At 46.3% G+C, this 24747-nt stretch overlaps 1 protein-coding gene across 2 annotated transcripts in view; it reads left to right on the top strand.

The window, feature by feature from the left end:
* Nucleotides 1-23057, top strand: part of Tbc1d9b (TBC1 domain family member 9B) — a 50179-nt gene extending 27122 nt beyond the window's left edge. The window contains exons 9-22 of one of the 2 annotated variants that reach the window (XM_026412292.2): nucleotides 217-367; nucleotides 944-1158; nucleotides 3358-3475; nucleotides 6149-6434; nucleotides 8137-8266; nucleotides 8394-8492; nucleotides 9440-9508; nucleotides 10504-10744; nucleotides 11608-11673; nucleotides 13616-13687; nucleotides 13935-13985; nucleotides 16320-16382; nucleotides 16902-17008; nucleotides 18480-23057. In XM_026412292.2, the coding sequence (XP_026268077.1) occupies nucleotides 217-367; nucleotides 944-1158; nucleotides 3358-3475; nucleotides 6149-6434; nucleotides 8137-8266; nucleotides 8394-8492; nucleotides 9440-9508; nucleotides 10504-10744; nucleotides 11608-11673; nucleotides 13616-13687; nucleotides 13935-13985; nucleotides 16320-16382; nucleotides 16902-17008; nucleotides 18480-19175 (2364 nt within the window). In that variant the 3' untranslated portion in view covers nucleotides 19176-23057. The remainder of the gene's footprint in view (nucleotides 1-216; nucleotides 368-943; nucleotides 1159-3357; nucleotides 3476-6148; nucleotides 6435-8136; nucleotides 8267-8393; nucleotides 8493-9439; nucleotides 9509-10503; nucleotides 10745-11607; nucleotides 11674-13615; nucleotides 13688-13934; nucleotides 13986-16319; nucleotides 16383-16901; nucleotides 17009-18479) is intronic. The other variant, XM_026412293.2, reaches the window with a different exon arrangement.
* The last annotated feature ends 1690 nt before the right edge of the window (nucleotides 23058-24747 follow it).

Here is a 24747-nt window from a genome sequence, read left to right as displayed (position 1 = left end):
CACCTTAGGATGGTGGTGTGATCCAGTCCAGCCTGGGCTTTGCCTGCATCTCTATCTGTAATCATTTTGAAATCTGAGTTTACTGGCAACACTTTCTAGATTATTTACATAGCGGGCATTCAGCCTTGCTCAAAGGCATAGTGGACTTTGTTACCTAGGCCTTGGCACTCCAAGATGCTCTTCAGCCCCCAAACCCCCGGTTTCCTTTCCCCTCAGGCTAAGGAGAAGATGAAGGAGGAGTCATGGAACATCCACTTCTTTGAGTATGGACGTGGTATGTGCATGTACCGCACAGCCAAAACACGGGAGCTGGTCCTGAAGGGCATCCCTGAGAGTCTCCGAGGAGAGCTCTGGCTCCTCTTCTCTGGTGAGTCTGGTCTAGCTGCCCCCGCTCTGGCTCAGCCACTCTCAGTGCCCAAATTTCTCTGCATGTGATGGGCTAAGAGTACAGCTCTATGGTAGAACATGTGCTTAGCATGCACAAGGTCCTGGGTTCTATCCCCAGCACCAAAGAATGTTCTCTCGTGAGCTGATCTGGTTCTTGGGCAGGCCTCCTGAGGTCAGTCAGGAAAGGCAAGAGCTACCAGCTATTTCTCAAAGGGGAAACAGAGTGTGCAGATATCCAAGTCCTGAGGAGCAGAGGCCAAGGGCAGAGGATATTTTGGTGTGTGCATTTCTACTTGTGTCCAAGGCAGCCTCCTTTCTTTGGAACAGCTTCCAACAGGATTCACCTTGTGGCCAGTCGGAGCATTTTAAGAGGGCAAGTCAACCACTTTTTAGCTAGAGTGCCCTCCCAGGAACAACAAGGGAAACTCTGTCTCATTCCTTGTAACTGACCTTAGAGTTTACCTCTCCTCTCTGGGGCATTCATGTCTCCAGTCTGCTCTTAATGCCTCCCAAATGCTGGGAGGAATCAAGATAGCTGCCACCCATGTCTCTCCAGGGGCCTGGAATGAGATGGTGACCCACCCTGGCTACTATGCTGAGCTAGTGGAGAAGTCCATGGGGAAGTACAGCCTGGCCACAGAAGAGATTGAGCGAGACCTCCACCGCTCCATGCCTGAGCACCCTGCCTTCCAGAATGAGCTCGGGATCGCTGCACTCCGGCGGGTGCTGACTGCCTATGCTTTCCGAAACCCCACTATCGGCTACTGCCAGGTAAAAAGGCTTAATGGGGCCCAGAAACAGCATCTGCCCACCAGAGGCTTCCAAGAGCAGGCACCTGAGGCCATGGGCCTATATGATGGCCTCATATACCTGTGACCTGGCCCTCCCACAAGAAGGAGCCTGACTGCAGAAAAAGACATGATTTTAAAATGATACTAATTTCTCATCTCATCCCCTTGTCATATATTAGGTTGTCTTCTGCTTCTTGTCTGAGTCTTGGCAATGTTTGATTTTTTTTCAATATTTTTTAGTTGTCAATGGACCTTTTCTTTTTTATTTATTTATATGTAGTGCTGAGAATCAAATCCAGTGCCTCACACATGCTAGGCATGTGATCGTCCACTGAGCTACAATCCGAGCCCAGTGTTTGATCTTTTTATGTTTATGGTAAATATACATGATATGACATCATTTTAACCATTATTAAGCACATAGTTCAGTGGCATCAATTACATTCTCATGGTTGGACCACCATCATTACCATTCATCCACAGAATTTTCTCATCTTCCCATAATGAGACTCTATACCATTAAACACTAACTCTACTGCCCTTCCCCACCAGCCCCCGGCTACCACCATTTTTCCTATGGTCTCTATGAATTTGATTATTCTAGGTATATCATATAAGTGGAATCATAAAATATTTGTTTTTTCGTGCTGGCTTTTCATTTAATGTCCTCAAGATATATCCATGGTGTAACATGACAGAATTTCCTTCCTTTTTAAGACTGAATAACACTCCATTCTAGCTATGTACCATATTATGTTTATGCATTCATCTGTTGATGGACACTTGGATGGCTTCCACCTTTTAACTATTATGACTATTTCTGCTATTAACGTGGGTATATAAATAGCTGTTGGAGCTTCTGCTTTCAGTTATTTGGGGTATGTATCCAGACAGGGTTGCTTAGACCATGTGGTAGTTTTGTGTTTAACTTTTTGAGGAACATACTTCCATGGCACCTGCATCATTTTACATTCCCACCAGCAATTCATAAGTGTTTCAGCTATTCCACATCCTCACCAACACTTATTACATTGTTGATATTTTTAAAATATTTATTTATTTTTTGTTGTAGTTGGACACAGTATGTTTATTTATTTTTATGTGGTGCTGAGAATTGAACCCAGGGCCTCCCACGTGCTAGGTGAGCACTCTACCACTGAGCCACAACCCCAGCCCCCTCTGTTGATATTTTTTTATATTTTATTTGTTGTTGTTGAAGCTTTATTTTTATGTGGTGCTGAGAATCAAACCCAATGCCTCACACATGCTAGGCAAGCGCTCTACCACTGAACCACAACTCCAGCCCACGTTCTGTTGATATTTATAGTCATGGGTGTGATGGGGTGTCTCACTATGGTTTCAGTTTGCATTTCTGGCAGCTTTTATCTTGAAATCTAATGGTTGTTTTTTTTTGGGGGGGAGGGTAGTATCAGGTATTGAACCCAGGGGTACGTAACCACTGAGCCATATAGCAGCCCTTTTTTATATCTTATTAGAGAGAGAGTCTCACTTAGTTGCTTAGGGCCTCACTAAGTTGCTGAGACAGGCTTTGAACTTGGGATCCTCCTGCCTCAGCCGCCCAATTCAATGGAATGTGTCCGTCCAGTCGTTTTCTTGACCAGATAAAATGGCTTTTTATGTGCCTTAAGTAGTGTCTGGATTTCAAGGAAATCAACTCCCCAAAACTCACTTTCTATAGGACTAGTATTCTGTATAAGCAGTTGCTGGCTTGAAATAATTTTTAAAAATAATTTGGCAACTTTGAGGCTTCTTCATGTTATCAGTTAAGGCTGTGTGTCAGCCCAATTTTGCTGTAGCCTATGTGCAGAGCCCTGGCCACACAGCTCACTTACACATCAGCTCAGTCATGCATCACACCACCAATGCCAGATACCACTCTGTGGAAATGTTATTTGCTGATGTCCACTTTTTCTGTTTTCTCAGTGCCTTCTCACCCAGTTTGAAGAAGCTGAATGACTGTTTCTGTTAAATGATTTCCTGCAAATTACCTGTTGGCAAATTTCCCAGAGCTAGACTGGGACAGTTTCTCATTGTTGCATGCTAGACCCCCTAAAGGGGCAGACTTGCTGACAGAAGGAGGCCAGTGTTGGGGAGGAGACAGTTTTACTCAGTAGCCAGCACTGTGAGCCTCCCCTCTTCTGTTCTCTGTGCCCCACAGGCTATGAACATCGTGACCTCAGTGCTCCTGCTCTATGGCAGCGAGGAGGAGGCCTTCTGGCTCTTGGTGGCCCTCTGTGAACGGATGCTTCCTGACTACTACGACACCAGGGTCGTGGGTGAGTGACTTAGGAGCTCCCTTGCTTCAGCCTCCAGTTGCCTGGTAGCTTCCCATGCAGATGGCGACCCCTCCCCAGCCCAGGCCCCATGCTAAGTACTCTCCTCTCAACCAACCATGTGTACTCCCACAGGCCTCACAGGCATCCTGCAGGCGCCACGCAGATGTCCTGGCTCCTGCCTTACTGGCTAGAAAGCTGATAAATAATCACCTAGAAAGAAGAGATCCAAACACACCCCCAACCCTCTGCCTCCTTGGCCCAGCTCCTGCCCAGACTTTAATGTGTTCCTTAGCATCATAGGAGGTTATTACATGTTCACTGGCTTTGAAAAATTCACCTGGAGCCTTAGTTGTCATCTAATTTTTCCTAACCTTTGTTATTGTTTTGTTTTTATGGTGCTTGGTATTAGGTCCTTTGTTATTGTTTTGTTTTTAGGGTGCTGGGAATTAAGCACAGGGCCTTATACATGCTAGAGGAGTATTCTACAACAAAGATATAACCCAGCCCTTCCTAATCTTTTTTCTTTTTCTTTTTTTTCTTTCTTTTTTTTTTTTTTTTTTTTCTTGTACCAGAGATTGAACCCAGGGGTGCTTAACCTCTAAGCCATATCCTCAGCCCTTTTTTATATTTTATTTATAGACAGGGTCTTGCTGAGTTGCATAGAGTCTCACTAAATTGCTCAGGCTGACTTTGAACTTGTGATCCTCCTGCCTCAGCCTCCCAAACTGCTGGGATTACAGGTGTGTGCCACAGTGCCAGGCCTTTCCTAACGTTTTTTTAAATATTTTTTTAGTTGCAGTTGGACACAATATCTTTATTTTATTTATTGTTATGTGGTGCTGAGGATCGAACCCAGCACCTTGCATGTGCTAAGTGACTGCTCTACCGCTGAGCCACAACCCCAGCCCCTCCTAACCTTTTTTATTGTAGAAAACTTTAAACATTAAAACTAGAGAGTATAGGCTGGGCATGTTGGTACACATCTGTAATCCCAACAACTCAGAAGGCTGGGCAGAAGAATCGTAAGTTCAAGGCCATCCTAGACAACTTAATGAGACCCTGTGTCAAAAAAAAAAAAAAAAGGAGTGGGATATAATTCAGTGTTAGAGGGCCCCTGGGTTCAATTTCTAGTACAAAAAAAAATATATATATATATATATATAGACACACACACACACACACACACTTTGAATAATCTCTAGATTACTTATAATACCAATACAATGCAAATGCTTTGAAAATAGTTGTTACACTGTATTGTTTAGAAAATAAGGACAGAAAAAATCTGTATGTGTTAAGTAAAAATGCAATTCTTTTTTTCCAAATATTTTTTATCAATGGCAGGTTGAATTCAGGGGTGTGTTTGTGTTTATGTGTGTGTGTGTGTGTGTGTGAGAGAGAGAGAGAGAGAGAGAGAGAGAGAGAGATACACCTAGAGAGTATAACTTACCCACGTACCTCTTGCCCAACTTCAACTATTATGAATTTATATCTAATAAAATCTGTATCATTAAATGGGAATGGACTCACAAAGGTATTTCATTACATGTATCTATGTCTGTAATTCTTAGATGTCCTTCCCATTCTATTTTGGGTTTAGAGTTACCACTTTTGGGATCTGTTTTAGTCAGTTTTTCAATGCTGTGACTAAAAGATCTGAGAAGAACAATTTTAGAGGAGGAAAATTTATTTGAGGGCTCATGGTTTCAGAGGTCTCAGTCCATATATAGCTCCATTTCTCAGTACTCAAGATGAGGCTGAACATCATGGCAAAAGAGTGTAATGAAGAGAAACAGCTAATATGATGATCAGGAAGCAGAGAGAGAGATTCTATTCCCCAGATACAAAATATATATCCCAAAGGCACATCCTCAATGACCCACCTCCACTAGCCACACCCTACCCACCTTTAGTTACCATTCAGTTAATCCCATCAGTGGATTAATTCACTGTTTGAGTTGAGATTCTCACACCCAATCATTTCTCCTCTAAACCTTCTCACATTGTATTACATAGGAGCTTTTCAAGGATACATCACATCCAAACTATAACAGGTTCCTTTAGATTTGTATCTATTCACAAACAGAACAGTAGGCAGTGTTCACCAGGGCCACTGTTTACTTCTGACACTTTGGGGGAAGAAATTAATACTTACCCAAAGGAACATCCAAGTACTGTCAACCATCATACCCACAAGTCTTACATCTGTGAATTCATCCTGCCATTGATCAAAAGTATTTGGAAAAAAAGAATTACATCTTTACAGAACACATATAGATTTTTTTGTCCTCTTTCTCTAAGCAATACAGTATAACAACTATTTTCAAAGCATTTGCATTATATTGGTATTTTAAGTAACCTAGAGATTATTTAAAGTATGTGAACTTAGAATGGATTCTATGCAAATACTATGCCATTTTCTATAAGGACCTGAGCATCTGAGACTTAGTATCTAAGGGAGTCATGGAGCCAGTTTCCTGCAAATACCAAGAAAACTATCTAGGGGAACAAACAATCTTTTTCACACAGTTGTTTGGAAGTCTTTTTCTTTCTTGTTTTCTACCCCCCATCTCCCTCCAGCCCTCTGGCAGGGCCAGGAGTGGACAGAGACCAGGTGGGCTTTCTTGAGGCCCCGGGGGTGGGGTCATGTCTGGCTTCCTGTCCCCTCCACAGGAGCCCTGGTGGATCAAGGCATCTTTGAAGAGCTCACAAGGGATGTCCTGCCTCGGCTGTCAGAGAAGATGCAGGACCTGGGGGTGATCTCCAGCATCTCGCTCTCCTGGTTCCTCACCCTCTTCCTAAGCGTCATGCCTTTTGAGAGTGCTGTGGTCATTGTTGATTGCTTCTTCTATGAGGGCATCAAAGTTATCCTGCAGGTGGCCTTGGCTGTCCTGGATGCCAACATGGAGCAGCTGCTGGGCTGCAGTGATGAGGGCGAGGCCATGACCGTGCTGGGCAGGTGACCAAGCCAGGCCCCTCCTGCTGCTGGGAAGCTGGTGGTAGAACCCCACCTTTCATTAGCACTGGGTGCGACTTAGTCAACATTCAGTGACTGTGTCCACCAAGTTCCAAAACTAGGCCCAGGGACACCCTGGATATGAGAGAGAGTTTTCCTAGTGGGAGCCCAAATAGCATTTGGAGAGTGATAAGTGCTAGGACAGAGGAAAAGAGGAGAAGTAGCGAGAACACCAGTCTTCAGGCCACACTCTTGTGTGGTCAGAGATGCTTTCTGGAAGAGTGACCCAGAGCTGAGATCCAGATGATGATGACCATTCTTGATGGTGGCCAGGAGACTCAGCACAGAAGGGCCTCCAGCTTCTAGCAAAGGCTGGGTCTCTCATTTCCACAAAGCTGTCCTGGTGGTATCTTCCTGAACTTAGAGCACCTCTACTTCCCCACTCCCAGATAACATGCCTACTCTGGCTAGTTGAAGTAGCTGAAAGCCTTCCCACTGGGTCATGACTAAGGTTCAGGGGCTTCCTGTCCTCCTTCTCCTCTTGCTGCCCACATCCCATCCCTCATAGAATCTCTCTGAGATCTGAGTTCTTCCTTCCATCCCTACTGCCTCATCCCAAGCCCATGAGACCTCCCAGGGCCTGTGTCTACTTCTGCATGGTTTTCTCTGTTCTAGTTCCTCACATACCAGCATCCCACAGGACTCTTTCTAATCAGATCTGACCCTGTCCCTCCCCTGGGGGTTAGGGGACTCTATATCACATTTGGTCTTCTATACAAAAGAACTATCTGACCTAGGCATGGTGGCACATGCCTGTGATCCCAGTGCCTGCCTCAGGAGATTGAGGCAGGAGGATCATAAATTCAAGGTCAGCTCCTTCCCAACCTCACTCTGGCCCATGCCCTGAACTTTGTACAGTCCTGCTGGTCTATGGGCATATCTGCCCAGCCTAGAACATTCCCAGCTACCAGGGACCATGTGGGACACTGCCACTTGCCTGTTGAGTCAGGCTAGTTATTGATGGGAACCCAGCCAACCTGGCAGAATTATACATACACACTGCCCATACTCTGGTTCCCTAGTGTCAGAACACTCATATTCTGCAGTGAACAGAACAAGCTTCTCAGGAACATGTGTCTGGGGATGGGCCATGGCCAGTGGGTATGGAGGGAACAGCTACCCTCTCCTACCCAAGTGTCATGTTTATCTCAAGAGAGACTGGGAGGGCTTGAAGTCCTGGCTAGGGTAGGCTGGCTAGCCAAAATAGGACCCTATCCAGAGCCTGTGTTCCTGAAGAAGCCAGGTTCCCTGGGCCACTGTAGGTACTGCCATAACAGGCTTCCCCTCCAACTTTCTCCTGGGACTCCCTGATTCTTCCTGGTCAGGCCCCATCAACCCCAGAGAGGAAACATATCATCCTTCTAAGGAGGTAGGAGCTGGACTCATGGAGAGTGTCCAACCAGGGGCCCCCCAGGGATAGCCAGGCATCCTCAGAGTCAGTGCTTAGGCCTCCTGTCAGGGTGAAGCCTTGAGGGAAGCTCTCCAGCTTGACCAGAGGACCTGCCAGGGCACACTGCTGCCCTCCTGAAGGGTTACCAGTCCTCAGCCCACTCCTTATCAGGAGTTGTCAGTACATTCCATCGCTGTGGGTGAGATGTACTGTGGTCACTGGATGGTCTAGACTTCTATCCTTTAATCTTTACAGATACCTGGATAATGTGATCAATAAGCAGAGTGTCTCTCCTCCTATTCCACACCTCCATGCCCTGCTGACCAGTGGAGATGACCCTCCTGCAGAGGTGGACATCTTTGACCTCCTAAAAGTGTCCTATGAGGTCAGCAGAGCTGGTTTGGCCAGGCCATTCTCTCTGGCCTTTTGGTTTCAGGTGGCTGCACATGAGTGGGTGGCGGCCCAGTGCCCTGTGCTTGAACTTGACTCACTGCTTCACCTTTGGCCTGTAGAAGTTCAGCAACCTGAGGGCCGACGACATTGAACAGATGCGGTTTAAGCAGAGATTGAAAGTGATCCAGTCCTTGGAGGACACGGCCAAGAGGAGTGTGGTACAGTAACTGACAGGGCAGGGGTGGGCCAGGTGGGTGACCCTGAAGACTGATTCCTGGGACTGGTACACAGCCCTACTTGTGCCCTGTCCCTTGTGCTGCGTTGATACCTAAGTCATGATAGGGTGGTGCATGAAATTGGAGTCCAGGAGTGTAGGTAAAAATTCGTGGAAGTAAGGAGAGGTCCTACTCATTTTTTTTCCTGCTCATGGTTGGTAAGTGGGAAGCATTTCTTTCGCCCTGCACCCTATAGGACAAGCACCTTCTGGGCCAAGTCCTCCCAGCCTGGCTTTGCCATGTGTTCCCTGCCCCTGCCCCCAGATGGTAACACTCAGCTACCCTCTCCCTACCCCACACTGCATGCCTTTGCTAAAAGCCTTCTCTCTGGGGGGAGTCAGACTATTCCTGCCACCCATGCTGCAGGACCTATTCATGATCTCTGCCCCTGCAAAGGTAGGGAGTTATTACTTTGCCTCCATATTCCCAACGCTGTTCCTCAGACCATTGAGGGTACTTTGATCACAAGCAACAGAAACTGAGTGACCCTGACTAGTTGAAGAAAAAACAGACTTGATTGGCATGTGCCAGGACCCCTTCCAAAGAACCAGTCCTACGCAGGAATCCAGATGGCAAGAGCTTAATGACCATCCTCACCCTGTGTCCCTTGACTGGATGCTCAGAAAAGACTTTCCTCAGGTTCCTATGAACCCTAGGAAGGAGCTCAGGGAGTGTGAACTGACTGGCTGGTGGTGGCAAGGGATGAGCATGGGGGCTGTACCCTCTCTCCTGAATGGACCATCCTCCATTTCTTGGCCAGCTGATGATACCAAGAAAACAGTCTATGCCTTTACCCCTTCCACATGAGGAGTCTCTCAGCAAGCATCATGTTTCTTTTATAACAGGAACTTGCAAATCAACCAGTACAGCCTATCTCTTTTTCCTTTTAGGTCCGAGCTATACCAGGGGATATTGGTTTCTCAATTGAAGAGCTGGAGGACCTTTACATGGTGTTTAAGGTGATAACTAAGAGTGAGAACAAGACCAGTCCCCCATCCTGATCCCCTAAGTGCACCCTCAGCACAGCAGCTTCCTGCCAGAAGAGAAATAACATTTAAAAGCATCCTCAGAGGCAGTTAACATGAACCACATGTGTTGAAATTTAATCCTTCTTGGAGTTTAGATAGAACACACTCTTTTAAATGGCAGAAAAATCCCTTCCAGCCAGCTAACATGTAAGAGGGCATGCTTTGGCTCATTTAACTGAAAAGTCTAGGATTCACAGCTTCAGGCATGGCTGTATTCAGATACTCAAACATATTGTCTTGCTACTCAACTTCTGATATCCTCTAGACTGTTCTTCCTGTCTGCCATCAGCAACTCCAGGATCTTCCTGTCAATAACCCCCGTGGAAAAAAAAATTTCTTTACAAGTGATTTTAGCAAAAGACCCAGGGCTGATTATTGGAGTGACTCAAGTTAGGTGCTAGTAGGATGATTTGGCTGCTCGGCCAAATGTGAGTCATGTGCCTGCTCTGCCCACCCCAAGCAACAGGACTGATTACTAACCCTTTAATCCCATGGCATAAGACTGGGTCAGGAGGAGTTCTCCATAAAGATTCCAGGTGCTGTTAACAAAAGAAGCAGGGAAAGAGTGCTGAAGAGGAGGCAAAGACAAAAAGGTCCACACTTCCTTTGTCTTAGAGTTGCCAGATTCCATCTGCCCCTCCAGCTGCCTTGGGATCATTTCCCAAGTTGACCACTGCACTGTAGCCTTAGGGTCAGAACAGTGGCAGTGGATCCACCCCTCACAGGTTGTACAAGTGTCTGTCTCTTGGCTTCTCCGGTGCACCAACATGAGGGGTTCTGTGAGATGCTGAAGTATCTGGCCATGCTCACCCATCCCCAGGGCTCTGCAGACCTGGACAGAGGAGGAGGGCAGATAACCTGGCCAGCCTGACCATCTAACAGCTCAGGTGCTGAGAGGTCATCTCACCAGACTGTATCCCCCACAGGCCAAGCATCTGGCAAGTCAGTACTGGGGCAGTAGCCACACAGCAGCTATCCGCCGGGACCCCAGCCTGCCCTACTTGGAGCAGTACCGGATCGATGCAGGCCAGTTCCAGGAGCTCTTTGCCAGCCTGACACCGTGGGCCTGTGGCTCTCACACACCTGTGCTGGCAGGCCGCATGTTCCGGCTCCTGGACCAAAACAAGGACTCCCTGATCAACTTCAAGGAGTTCGTGACTGGGATGAGTGAGTGCCCCCAGGACCTACCAGGGCCCTGATCCTGCCAGAACCCTTTCTGAGAGCTTTCTAACTACTGATCCTGGTGTATCTGTCTCCCTTGCAGTGAGCATGGGGTGGCCTTGAGCCCTTGGCCCTTGATAAAGGAAGAGCAGTGTACCCACCAGAGACATGTTAGGGTCCAATGGGACTCCTGCCCTTACCCCCCTCACTCAGACCAGGGCTCCTGAAGGCTGGAGCTGCTGTCCCCAGAAGAAAGCCAAACTCTCCTAGAAAGGCTTTTGGGGAAAAGGAGGCCTGGTCTCTACTGAATTCTCCAGGAAGGAGCCAGGCCTCCTCAGGCTGTTCCCCACTAGAACTCATGTGTTTTAGTCAGCTTTTTCCCTGCTGTGACCAAAAGACCTTACAAGAACAATTTTTAGAGGAGGGAAAGTTTATTTGGAGCTCACAGTTCCAGAGGTCTCAGTCCATAGACAACTGAATCCATTGCTCTGTGCCAGAGGTGATGCAGAACATCATGGTAGAAGGGTGTGGCAAAGGAAAGCAACTTAGGACATGGTACCAGGAAGCAGAGAGCATTCTGCTCTCCAAGGACAAAATATAAACCCCAAAGGCATACCCCCCAGGGACACCTCCTCTAGCTACTCTACTTGCTTACAGTTACCACCCATTTAATCCTTGTCAGTGGATTGACACATTGATGAGGTTAAGACTCTCATAACCTAATCCTTTCAACTCTGCATGTTCTTGCATTGTCTCATATGATGTATCCAAATCATAACACTGTGGGAAGGGGAGGTGCTGGAAGGAAGGCCTACAGTGAGGTTTGAAGCCTGCTTGTCAGCATGCCCTTCCCTGGCCTTGCTCCACAGGCGGGATGTACCATGGGGACCTCACAGAGAAGCTCAAGGCGCTCTACAAGCTGCACCTTCCCCCAGGTGAGAGCCTCCCCACTGTGCCACAGGGGCCTCTTGCTTGTCCTGAGTTCAGGATCCCAAGGTGGACATAGGCTTCTGTGGGATGGTTGGACTCAAAGGTAGCCTTGTGGGGAGTCTGGGATCAGCAGAGCAGAGGCTTTGGTCCCAGTGTAAAGGAAGAGGAGGGAGCTGGAACCCTGGGGCTGAGGCCAGCCTGATGGTGGTCTGAGAGCAGGACCAGGACCTGGGAAAGGCCATGGAAGGAGGATCCCATCAGCACAGGCAGTTGCTAGGAACAGGACTCTACCCATCAAATGGGCAACTTGACCAAAAAGTGCAGCAGGTGGTAGGATGCATGAGTACAGATGCTGGTTTGTATCTGAGATCCTGTGCATTCATTAGTTTTTTGTAAGTTTCTCAAGAGTTCTTACTTATTTCCTGAGGGCACCACCAAAGCCACCAAAGGAATCTTGTCACAAGGCCATAAGCAAAGGCCACTTCTCTCTAGCCTAAGTGGTGCTAGAACCTAATGGGGTCACAGTGGAGGTAGAACATTTCCTGTGGGCTATGGTCTGAGTGAAGGGGAAGGGCTCACGGAATTCAGATCAGAGCCATGACCACCAGGTTTCTGTTTGCGGCAAGAAAGTACCTGTCTCAGCAAGGTGACCACTTGAAGGAGTATCTAAAGAGGGGTTATGCCCATTTTCTGAGGAGGAAATTGACTCAGGCAGATGGAAATGATGGCTGGGTTGCTCTGATCGGTGGTGGTACTGACCAGGTCCCAAATATTTTCATTCAGAACCTGTCCTGAAGAAGTTCATAGTCAGCCACTGCCCTCAGCACTGGCCCTGAGTGATTCTTAGAATATTAGGGCTGAGCTTCACCTCTAGAATTCTCCCTCTTCATTTGCCTGAAGTGCAACCCAGACCTGTAATTTGTAAAGCTCCCCAGGTAATTGCTCTGCCGCCTGAACTGAAAAGGCTCCTGACACAGGGGTTCACACCTAGAGCTGGCTGGTGGCACCACCATTGAGGCCCAGGCTGAACAGACCTCACTGGGCCTGGATCCTCTGAGTGAGGGCACACAGGATTGCCCTGCCATCTGAACTACCTTGGCCCAGCCTGCCTCATTCAGGCATAGGACCTCCCTCCATACAACAGGGAATCCCCCCACCACAGAAACATGTGGATCTGCAGCCCCAGGTATTCCTCAGACACTACCAGTAAATGCAAATAATGAGGAGGACCCATATGTACTGATGAGAAATCATCTCTGAGATTTATAAAATGAAACAAAATGGCTTGAGCCTGCATGTGTGCCTGTAGGCACATGAAACATCCTAAAACACTGAACCAAATTACCACCAGGGTGGGAGGATGGCTTGCTTTTCACCACACCCCAACTTTACTGATCACATTGCTTCCTAGCATGTGTACTACATTTTCAAATTCAGTGTCAGGCCCAGATTATAGCTCAGTGGTAGATCACATGCTTAGCATGCATAAGGCCCTGGGCTCAATCCTAGTACCCTTCCCAAAACCCCACAATGTCAAAGTCAAGAAAGAAACAACCAACCAGAATTAATCATCACCATTAAACCTATTACCAGCTGGGTGTGATCACACACACATGTAATCCCAGCAACTTGGGAGGCTAAAGCAGGAGGATCACAAGGTCAAGGCCACCCTCAACAACTTAGGGAGACCCTCATAATAAAAAATAAAAAGGGGTAGGGGTGTAGCTTAGTAGTAAAGTGCCACTGGATCTTGTCCCAGCAGTTAATCAATCAATTAATGATCAATCAAACGGTCTATTACCACATATTATAATCAGCATTCGAGCACGAGTAAGGCATACCAGGTGGGCAAAGCAAGGCCTCTGTCTAGGACTCCAGAAAGTTTGTTTTGAGTCAGTCTCTCAGTGTCTCCTCCTGCCACCACTTTTCACTTCTCTCCCAACACAGCTCTGAGCCCAGAAGAAGCCGAGTCAGCCCTGGAGGCCACTCATTATTTCACAGAAGACAGCTCCTCAGAAGGTGAGCTGCTGCTATGATGCCTGATGTGACCAGCAATGGCTCTGCAGCCACCAGTCTTCCCATGGGACCCTTGTGTGGACTCAGGGAGGAGGCCACCCTGGGGTTCTCCCGGGAGGGTCCTGCCCATGCTCCCAGGGTGGGGTCAGTCCCTGCAGATGTTCTCAACTCCTGTTTCTCTTGCTTTTCTGTCTCCCTGGACCTTGGCTTCTCTTTCTTCCCTCTGCGCCTTCTCTGCTGTCCCCTCCAGCATCTCCTCTGGCCTCAGATCTGGATCTTTTCGTGCCCTGGGAGACTCAAGGTCAGTCCCTGGAGGGCCAGAGAACCCCCTTCATCTGGGACTTCATCCTCCTAACACTCAGAAGTCTGGAAGCTATGTCCCAGGGACCCTTCTGAGACTTCACAGTGTCTTCTCCTGCCGCCATCTGTGGGTATAAGTCCTGAGAAGGACCCAGAACCCAGCCACTCCTTGTGAAAAACAGGGGACAGCATCCCTTGTTGCAGGGTGGTTAGTAAATAAAGATACAGCACATTGGGCATCAAGCAGGCCCAGGGGATTCCTTCTGCAGCCACATGCAAAAAGTGTCATCATGTTAATAGAAAAGAAATATATAATGCTGTCACTGCACCCATGTGAAACAGACACAGTGTGGGAAAGTGGAGATCCAGGGAATGGTAGATCTGTCCTGGAAAACATCTATATGTTCATCCTATTTTTTCATTACAGAAAAATATATATGTTGAGTGCCTGTTATAATTCATCCCTGTGCCACATTTAAAGGCTGTTGGAGCCAGATACAGTGGTGCAAGCCTGTAATCCCAGCAGTTCAGAAGGCCGAGGCAGGAGGATTACAAGTTCAAAGCCAGCCTCAGCAATTTAGAGAGGCCCTCAGTGAGACCCTATCTCTAAATAAAATACAAAAGGGGCTGGGGATGTGGCTCAGTGGGTAAGCACTCCTGGGTTCCATCCCTGGTACCAAAATAAAGAAAGAAAGAAAACCTGTTTGAAATATCTGATCCAGGATAATGGGGGCATTCCAGACCCTGGGATTTGGCTATCAAGCTGGTCATGTGTGTTATACTTGCCCCATAAGGCCTGAAGATATAGCTCAGTGGTAGAGTACCTATAATTTCACACAAGAGATTATACACACCAAGGAATTGACCCAAAATGGAAAATAATATGTATCACCAGGAATTTTGGAAACTGAGGCAGAAGGATCACAAGTTCAAGGCCAGCCTCAGAAACTCAGCAAGACCCTACCTCAAAAAATAAAAAGGACTAGGAATGTAGCTTAGTGATAAAGCACTCCTGGGTTCAATTCCCAATTCCAAATAATAATAAGTAAATAATAATAATGCATATCAAGATGCCTGTGGCAGTCCTGCTGACAGCACTGAAGAATGACTTGAATTTGAAAATGATCTTGATTTTAAGAACATTACCTAAAGAGCCTGGTGCACCTTCTGTTGTACACGGAGCCTGAGCAAATCAAGGCTGCTCTAAGTTTGTCCCAAGTCTCCTGGAAGAGGACTCATGGTACACAGACTTGTCCTCAGGCCTCACAAGGACCCCAGGAAGCAGAGTCTCCATTCTATGATGAGATTCCTGAACCCACAGCAGCATGCCCTTCACCACCAACACAGCCCTTGAGGGTAGTTCAGAGGTGGGATGCTGCTGTCTCTGCCTGAGTTCCCCCGACTGGCCACCTGACCTCAGGGAATAGCCCACCTGATTCTTCCCAGTTCATGTTCACATGTAGGCATCATGGTGTGTGCCAACTCCAGCACTTTTTGAAATACTGTGCTGAGCACTAGATTCCCATACACAGAATCCCTCATCTACTGGTGGTCCCAAGCAAATTTGGTCATTAGGACCCTTTCCCTAAATTTGACTTTTTTTTAGCAGAAACTATAGAATTCAAGTCTATTAGTTCTCAGACTTTTCCATAATGTATATCATCATTTAATTACAAAACAGTGTGGTAAGACATGTATTCTTTTGAAAAACATGAAATAAGGGCCAAGTGTGATGGTGCATACCTGTAATCCCAACCATTAGAGAGACTGAAGTAGGAGGATTACAAGTTCTAGTCCAGCCTCTACCACTTAGCAAGATCCTGCCTCTAAAAATAAAAAGGGCTGAGGATGTAGCTCAGAGGTAAATCACTCCTAGGTTCAATCCACAGTCCTTCCCCCACTAAGAAAGAGAGGAAAGAATGAAGGAAGGGAGGAAAGAAAGGAAGAGGAAAGAAGAAATGAGGATTCTTTGGCTGTGTGTGTGTGTGCGCGCGCGCGTTTAACTGGGGAATTATACCCAGGGCCTCCAGCATGCTAAGTACTCTACCACTGAATTACACCCCCAGCAATTGGCTTTTTAAAAATGTAACCCAGTAAAAACATGGCCAGCAACTATAATGCACCAATAAAAAAAATTGTGAGGGGGGGAAAAAAGAGAAATGGCCAGGCCCTCCCTTGCTGCAGTGCTATAGGACCAGGGCCGCGCCAAGCAGTAGGGCAGAACTGGGGCCCAGGCTGGTTCTATAAAGCCACAGACTAGACCTTCAAGGACCTCAGTGGTTTATAATCAGAATAAAAATTTTCTCGATGTCTTTTTGTTTTTCTGGTTGTCCAGAAGTACAATCACAGGAAGAGCGAGAAGGAAGTGGAAATGAGGATATTCAAGAAAAAAGAGGAGGTACAGGCTATTCTCTACTGATGGTAGAGATTCAGGATGGGTGTGTTCTGGGTACCCTTGCTTACTGTGTCCCTCCCCTGTCACTGTGGGAGAGGCCCCCAACCCTGGGGAAATAGCAGATGTGTGCCTTGACACAGGATAGCACATTAAGGTGAATAGCTCAGCTCATCAGCTACCACTGCCCCCCCCCAAGTCCCTCTCTAGGAGCCAGCAGCCCTCCCCCATTCACACTAGCCTCTCTCAAGCCTACATGTGATTCTCTCACCACCTTAAGGAAGCTGAGTTTGGGAACATTTATCAGCTTAGGTCCAACCTCCTTCAGTTAACTAGGAGAGAACCATGGGTATTCTGGGTGTTTTTCTATCACCACTGCCCCAAATGCCAGTGTGTTTCATAACAGAGCCCAAGTAAGTCCCATGCCAGAGAAAATGCAACCCCATTCCTTTCTGCTTCCAGCCTGCAACTCTCTTTCTCTCATTTGACAGATGGAGATTAATCTCTTTTTCTCCCAACTCACAGAGGAGAAGGGGACTAGCCCTCCAGACTACCGACACTACCTTCGAATGTGGGCCAAAGAGAAAGAGGCTCAGAAGGAGACAATTAAGGATCTTCCCAAGATGAACCAGGTAGGCTCAATTGGAGCCCACAAGAGATGTTTCTAGAGAATTCTGGCTGACTGGGGCCTCACACCACCCACACTCCAGAGGTTTCCTGCGGAATGGAAATTCTCTTCCCTCCCTTGAGAGCCTGTTAGTCCTGGATAACAGTTGGTTATGATTCCAGAAAGGAGGCTAGTTGCTCCACAACCCCATACAGGTGGTGTTCCCATATTAACCATTTGCTTTTTTAAACCAATATCCATAAACCAGAGACACACCACGTAGCTTAGTCTCCAATAGCCAAAAATTCACACTTTCTTTGACAAGAAATTTCACTATGCTCCAGCTCCCTCCCAGCCCTGCCCAGACGTCTGCATAAGCAGGCTTACTTGTTCTTTCTGTAGGCCAGGACCTCCCTTGCTGCAGTGCTATAGGACCAGGGCCACGCTGGTCTGTCAGTTTAGGAGTTTAGCACCTTGCCAAGGGTCTTAGCCAGGGAGTGGCCAACCCTGGTTTCAGACTATAGACATCTAACCAAAGTTAGTTCTTCAGCCTGACCATGACCCTCAGACCAGACTTCACCCTGGCTGTGCTCAGATGGGACCTGCAGTTGGAGCAGTCCCTCACTCACAGGCCTGAAGATGGGGCACCATGGAATGAGGCTTCTTCCCATCATCAGGCCTAGAGGTCCTGAATGTATGTTTAAGACCTGGAACCTGGCTTTCCTTAGCCCTCCTCAACTGACCAAGCATACACATTGTTGTCACCCCCTGTCCTTCAGTAAAGGACAGTAGAAGTTGCTTCTGATTAAAAATATAAAAGCCAAAACTAGTTCTAAAATATGAGGAATTTTGGATTAGGTTTGTGATTAGGTTTAGAAAGATAAAGGGGCTGGGAATCAGGCTTATTGGTAAAGACTGGCCTAGCAGGTGCAAGGCTCTGAGTTCCATTCCCAGCCCCACAAAAACAAAAAAGCCCTGACAAAAGTAGCTCTCTCTGGCTCCGCATGGTGACACACACCTGTAATCCCAGCAACTCTGGAAGCTGAAGCAGGAGGATCACAAGTTCCTGGCCAGCCTCAGCAATTTAGCAAGACCCTCAGCAACTTAATGAGACCCTGTCTCAAAATAAAAAGGACTAAGGCTATATAGCTCGGGGTAAAGCACCCTGGAGTTAAATCCTAAAAAAAAAAAAAAAGTATTCGGTTTCTCTAAGCTAGCAGAATTACAAACAGAAACCGGAAACCAGGACAATCTAAGTCAACCATGTAGCCTACTGATGAGAAAGGCAGCTGGGAAAGAAAGGCTTTTGAAGTGCTACAAGACATTGGTCAAGTCACTTTTCCTCTGAGTCTGAGTATCCTAATCTGTAAAATGGGAATGGTAAGGCACAGGTTTATGGAGATAATATTCCAGCACCAATTAGAGTGGCCTGCATTCTCAGTCCAGCTAATATAACCCATATTTTACCATCTCCCTGTACTGTTTTTCTCTTTAAGGAGCAATTTATTGAGCTCTGCAAGACACTATACAACATGTTCAGTGAAGACCCCATGGAGCAAGACTTGTACCATGCCATCGCCACAGTGGCCAGCCTCCTCCTCCGCATTGGCGAGGTAGGGAAGAAGTTCTCAACCCGGATGGGCAGAAAGCCCAGGGATGGTGCCCACAGCGGGGATCACAACAGTACCACTGAGGAGGATGAGCTACCAGCGCCTGAACCCCATCAGGACCCAATACGGGAGCTTCAGCCACCAGCTGCAGGGGACCCCCAGGCCAAGGCTGGTGGAGACACCCACCTTGGGAAAGCACCACAGGAAAGCCAGATGGTGGTAGAGGGGGGCAGTGGCGAGGGGCAGCTTCTGTCTGATGATGAAACCAAAGATGACATATCCATGTCCTCATACTCAGTGGTCAGCACAGGCTCCCTTCAGTGCGAGGACCTTGCAGATGACACAGTGCTGGTGGGTGGAGAGGCCCGAAGTCCCACAGCCACCTCACGCACTGGGGGCACTGTGGACACGGACTGGTGCATTTCCTTCGAGCAGATCCTGGCCTCCATTCTGACAGAGTCTGTATTAGTGAACTTCTTTGAGAAGAGGGTAGACATTGGACTCAAGATCAAGGACCAAAAGAAGGTGGAGAGACAATTCAGCACCTCCAGTGACCATGAGCAGTCTGGGGTTTTGGGCTGACCTCTGCAGCTGCACTGCTCTGGCTGAAGCCTCAGAAGTAGAGGCCAGCCTTTGTCTCCTCCTTCCCTTCCTGTTTTCTCCTTTCACCCTCATTCTCCCCAGAAGCAATGAATTGTAAACACAAAGGCCAATGCAGACCCAGTTGCCTTAGAAGCATTCCTGGGCCTGTACACCCCACTGCCCAGGAAAAGGCTGGCCACCCACCTCCTCTCTAATTGGTGGGAACCCTCCTAGAGCCTGGCTGCCCCTCCTAGTGTTAGAGCCTCTCAGATCTGCCCATGCTTGCCTCACATCCTTGCACCCCATGCTGTGCTCAGGCAACACTAGGTCCTCCAACCACAGAGCCATCTTCATACAGCTGTGTGGCCCAGGTACCAGATCCTACCACTGGACACCAGGTAGGAGGGTCATAAGCTTATCAGTTTCAAAGTGATCAGGCCCTTAAACCTGAGCCTCCTGACTGGGGAACTCAGCAGAAAGCATCTCTTGCATAGGGGTAGGCGCGTTAACCTTACATGCGGTTTTGCTTCTTTGTCACCATTAACTTTGAAAGCACATCCTCAGGTCCTCATCTATCTCTTTGTATTCAGTTCAGTTGCTAAACATCACACTGTGCTCAATGCCTTAATCCCTCAAATAAAAAAATAAAAATAAAACCCACTGTGTATAGTGCCTTAAAGTGGCCTTCAACAACTGCTTAGGCCTCCTGACTTCTCCCTAGGCCAGGAATGGGACCCAGGCCTCATTCTGGAAGTTCAGGACATTTGGTCCCCCACAAAGGGTGGGGGAGTTGCCATGCCTGCCAGTTTAGATGTAGACATCGTACCAATTGACTTGTGACAGAAGAAGCCCTGAGCTCTACAGGTCTCAGTGGGCAGTGGGACAGAAGTATAGATGTGTCTCAGCCCTGAGCTATACCAAGTCACTAGATTCTAGAAGCAGAGTGTGGGCCACAGGCAACAAGTGGGGGTCTCCTTGAGCTGAGTCACACAGGGCTGAGCCACAAGGACCACTTTATTTGCAGCAGGAGTTGAAGTGGATCACTGTGGCCAGTGTTTGCCCCCACATGGGGCCATTCTCGCTTTTACTAAAAGATATATCTCTGTGTCTGGGTTTTGTTTTTTTTCCCGCACTGGTAAGGAACCCAGGGTCTTGCACATGCCAGGCAAGTGTCCTCTCACAGAGCCACATACACAGACCTTTTTTTTTTTTCCTTTTCTTTTTTTTAATTGTTGATGGACCTTTATTTTATTTATTTATATGTGGTGCTGAGAATTGAACCCAATGCCTCACACATTCTAGACAGCTGCTCTACCACTGAACTACAACCCCAGCCCCACAAACCCTCTTGTTTTGTTTTTAAATTTTGAGAGGGTCAAGCTAAACTGGTCAGGCTGGTTGCAAAGCCTCCTGATCACAGGCATGAACCACCATATCCAGCCTTTTTGTTTTCAAATTTAATAGCTTTATTGAGGTATAACTTGATATATCATAAACTCTATTTGTTAACGTCCAAGCCAATGAATTCTAGTTTATAGAGTTGTGCAACTATTTCCACAAGGCAGTTTTTGAAACATTTCCATCACATCTGAAAGACCCTTCAGGCCATTTGTAGGGAGTCTATATTCCTATCTTGAGTCCCAGGCAACTACTTTCCATGGATTTCCTAGTTTTTTAAATTGCAGTATAGGGCAAGCAGTGTGGCTCAGTAGTAGAGTACTTGTCTAACATGCACAAGGTCCTGGGTTACATCCCCAGCACAAGAAAATAAAATAACATGCACTATGACTTTACCTTGTTCTCAATTGCTATGCCCCATTCTCAATAAATGCAGCAAAACAACAGCAAGGAAACTGAACAACTGTTCTTTTTAATTTTTCTTTAAAAACAACCATTTTAAAAATGTGCAGACAGGCACAGTGGCTTAAGCCTGAAATCCCAGCAACTCAGGAGGCTGAGGTAGGAGGTTGTAAGTTGAGGTCAACCTCAAAAATTTATCAAGACTCTTAACAACTTAACAAGATAGTGTCTCAAAACTAAAAAGTCTAGGGATAGATACAGCTCAGCAGTAGAGCGGCCCTGGGCTTAATTGCCAGTACAAAACAAAAACAAAACAAAAAAAAAGCCACAAAATTGAAGAACATGATTTCTTTTCTAGTATTTATTCCAAACCACTATAATTACAACAGATTTCTGCCAAAAATACTATTCTTGGCCATAATGCAATTAGATATGCATGAGAATCTCATACATTCGCCAGTTTGGAATCTTAAAGTTGATTGTAATCAATTGGGCTTTAATAACTTGGAATTTGGATAAATGAAACTTGTGAATATAATAAAAAAAATATAAAAGAATAGCTGGGGGGCTGGGGTTATAGCTCAGTGGTAGAGTACTCGTCTAGCACATGCAAGGCCCTGGGTTCAATCCTCAGCACCACATAAAAATAAGTAAATAAAGGCATTGTGTCCAACTACACCTAAAAAATAAATATGTTTTTAAAGGGAAAAAAAAAGAAAGAAAAATAGCTGGGCACAGTGGTTCACACCACTGTGGGATTCCAGCAACTCAGGAGGTTGAGGCAGGAGGACTACAAATTCAAGGATAGCTTGGGGCAATTTAGTGAGACCTTGTCTCAAAATAGAAAAGGACTGGGTGCTGGGGATATAGTTCCGCTAGTAGAGTGCTTGCCTTGCATGCACAAGGCCCTGAGTTTGATGCCCAGCACTAAAAAAAAAAAAAAAAAAAAAAAAAAAAAAAAAAAGGACTGGGCATGTAGCTCTGCAGTAGAGTAATCCACAGTGAAAGGGAGAGAGGTAGGGAGAGAGACAAAGGGAAAAAGTAAGAACATAAAAGAATAATCTAACCTATTCACATGATAAAAGAATGTACAAAAATATGTCAGGCATGGTAGCCTGACCTATAGTATCAGGTACTTGGGAGGCTGAGGCAGGAAGATGTCTAGTACAGAGGAGTTCCAGACCAGCCTGGACAACAATGAGTCCGTCCCCCGCCCCTCTTTCACACACTCACACACACACACACACACACACAAAAAAAAAAAAAAACTGTTTTGTTTTGGTTGCAACAATACTTTCCATGTGTTAATCATTGAACCTGGAATGAGAATCAAAATGTTTAACCACCAGAACAGTAACACTAAATAAGAATGAAGGAAATAAATTTTCAATATATGCTTATCCTGCAAGTAAACATAAATAATTGTATATTTTAAAACTGCTTAGCCATGCTTAGTGATGTGAACCTGTAGTCTAAGCACTAGGCAGGAAGATCATTGAGCCTCATAGTTTGAATGAAAGGAAGAAAGAAAGGGAGGGAAGAATAGGATACATGTGTGTTTTACCGCTGAGGCACATCCCTAGCCCTTTTTATTTTATATTTGAGACAGGACTTGCTAAATTACCCAGGCTGACCCCAAACTTGTTATCCTCCAGCCTCAGCCTCTTGAGTCACTAAAATTATAAGCACTCACCACCTTGTCCAGTAAACCCAAAATGTTTTATGTCATTGGTCTGGGGAGCATATTTTTTTTTTTTCTGGTTGGTTCTGAGGCGAGCCAGTGGGTATGCAAAAATGGAGAAGCAGGCAATTATTGGCCAAGTCAAGGTCTCAGTCAATTGAGATTTGGGGGGTCTGCTTATTTGCAGAGGTTTCAGGTCATAGTTCTGTTGTTATATAATGCCTTGTGTCACGAGCCGTGCTGTTAATAATTACTCAGAGGAGGATTGTCTTTAAATGCAAGCATATAGGGCTGGGGTTGTGGCTCAAGCAGTAGCGCGCTCGCCTGGCATGCGTGGACCCGGGTTCTATCCTCAGCACCACATACCAACAAAGATGTTGTGTCCGCCGAGAACTAAAAAATAAATATTAAAAAAATTTCTCTCTCTCTCTCTCTCTCTCTCTCTCTCTCTCTCTCTCTCTCTCTCCTCTCTCACTCTCTCTTTAAAAAAAATAAAAATAAGTAAATGCAAGCATATATTTGATCAGACCAATCATCAAACATAAACAATTAATGCAAAAAGTGTTGGGTTGCTGGAGCACCCCAACTAGCATTTAATGCACACTAATTAACACTACAAGCAAATCACACAATCTAGGGCAACCAGGAGCCCCAAAATACTTTGGATGCCAGGCAACTTCTCTTAGCCAAAGAGCAGACATGGCCATTGTCCAGTGATTCTCTCCAGCCGATGAATGTACGTCAGGGAATGGTAGAGTCAATCTGGGGATGGACAGCCAGTCTCACTGATGTCCTTGGAGCAGCCTCATTAATGTAACAAAACAAGTGACTTAAATATTAGTTCCAAGTTGATGGTGTACGTTGGTGATTGGTTACACCCAGTGAAAGTCAATGTCCATTGGTTATGTCCAGTGAGATGATGTAATTGCAACAGGGTATGTTCTTTGCGCATGTCCATGGAGCTGTGCTCCCTATTTATTGTAACCAGTTATTGTTAAATGTGCCTATGGTTAGTGCCCCTTATAGCTCCTTATCAACTGCAACCCGATATGACTAAGACTGCCTATGGCTGCTGTTCCTTATGGCCAGCAACTTAGTGAGTCCCAGCATATCCCAACATGTTTATGGCAGATGCTCTTTATACCTGGCCATTGTCCATTTGCAACTCAGTCTTTGAAACACAATTTAAAAATTTTTTTTCTGATATATACTTATTGTGGAAAATTTGGAAAATATTTTTTAAATCATAATCCTACCCACCTACACAAACACACACACCTAGGAATAAATAAATGACAGATTTTACATAACTGAAATTATGTACATTTTGTAACCACCTTGTTTTTATTAAATAAAAAGTTATTCAGTGACAGCAGATAAACAATGAAGAGTTATGGAAAATGATAATCTGTAAAACAACCCCCAAAGAAAAGCAGAGAGACAATGCTGCTCTGGAGGAGGGAAGGGAAATTAGCCAAGCATTATTATCCTTCCAATAAATTCTTTCCTGATAACAGGGACCCTGAAGGAAGGATGTGGGAGGCTGACTAGCATGTGACCATGTCCGACTCCCCTGCTGACCTGTGCGGCATCCGGCAGTCATGCTGTGATCTGGAGAGCCCTGGTCTTCTAAGGTGTGAGCAACTGTGTCTTCATACATGGGCACGCCTTCCTGTATCCCCATGGGTCGAGCTGTGCTCACCTGTTCCTTTGTAATATTACCCCTTGCCCTGTTTAGGATAGAATGTTCCATGGAAACACCTTTTGTGTGTCCCCTTTCTTACTGTGCCCTTGAGTGTCAGTCAACCTGCTGACAGCAGACATCATGAAGCTGAACTCAGCCCCCTGAAACCTGACCCCTTGCCTCATTTGAATGGCTTCTCCTCAATAAAAAGGGTCAGTACATGCTCTCTCTCTCTTTCTGCAAACCCTTAAGGTCAGAGGAGCCATACAGCACCACCAAGGAAAAAAAGCATTTCTATCTCATGTGGTTATTTTGCGCAGCTCAGTTACCCTGGAGTGACCCTGAGTGTTTTAGTCGCGTGCAACCCGACAGAAGGAGTCGAATACTGAAATGCTGGAAGACAATAA

The sequence above is a fragment of the Urocitellus parryii genome, chromosome 1 (assembly GCF_045843805.1).
Source record: "Urocitellus parryii isolate mUroPar1 chromosome 1, mUroPar1.hap1, whole genome shotgun sequence".
NCBI classification, from domain to species: Eukaryota; Metazoa; Chordata; class Mammalia; order Rodentia; family Sciuridae; genus Urocitellus; species Urocitellus parryii.
Note: the sequence above shows the minus strand (reverse complement) of the source record. Positions and strands in the feature narration are given on the sequence as shown.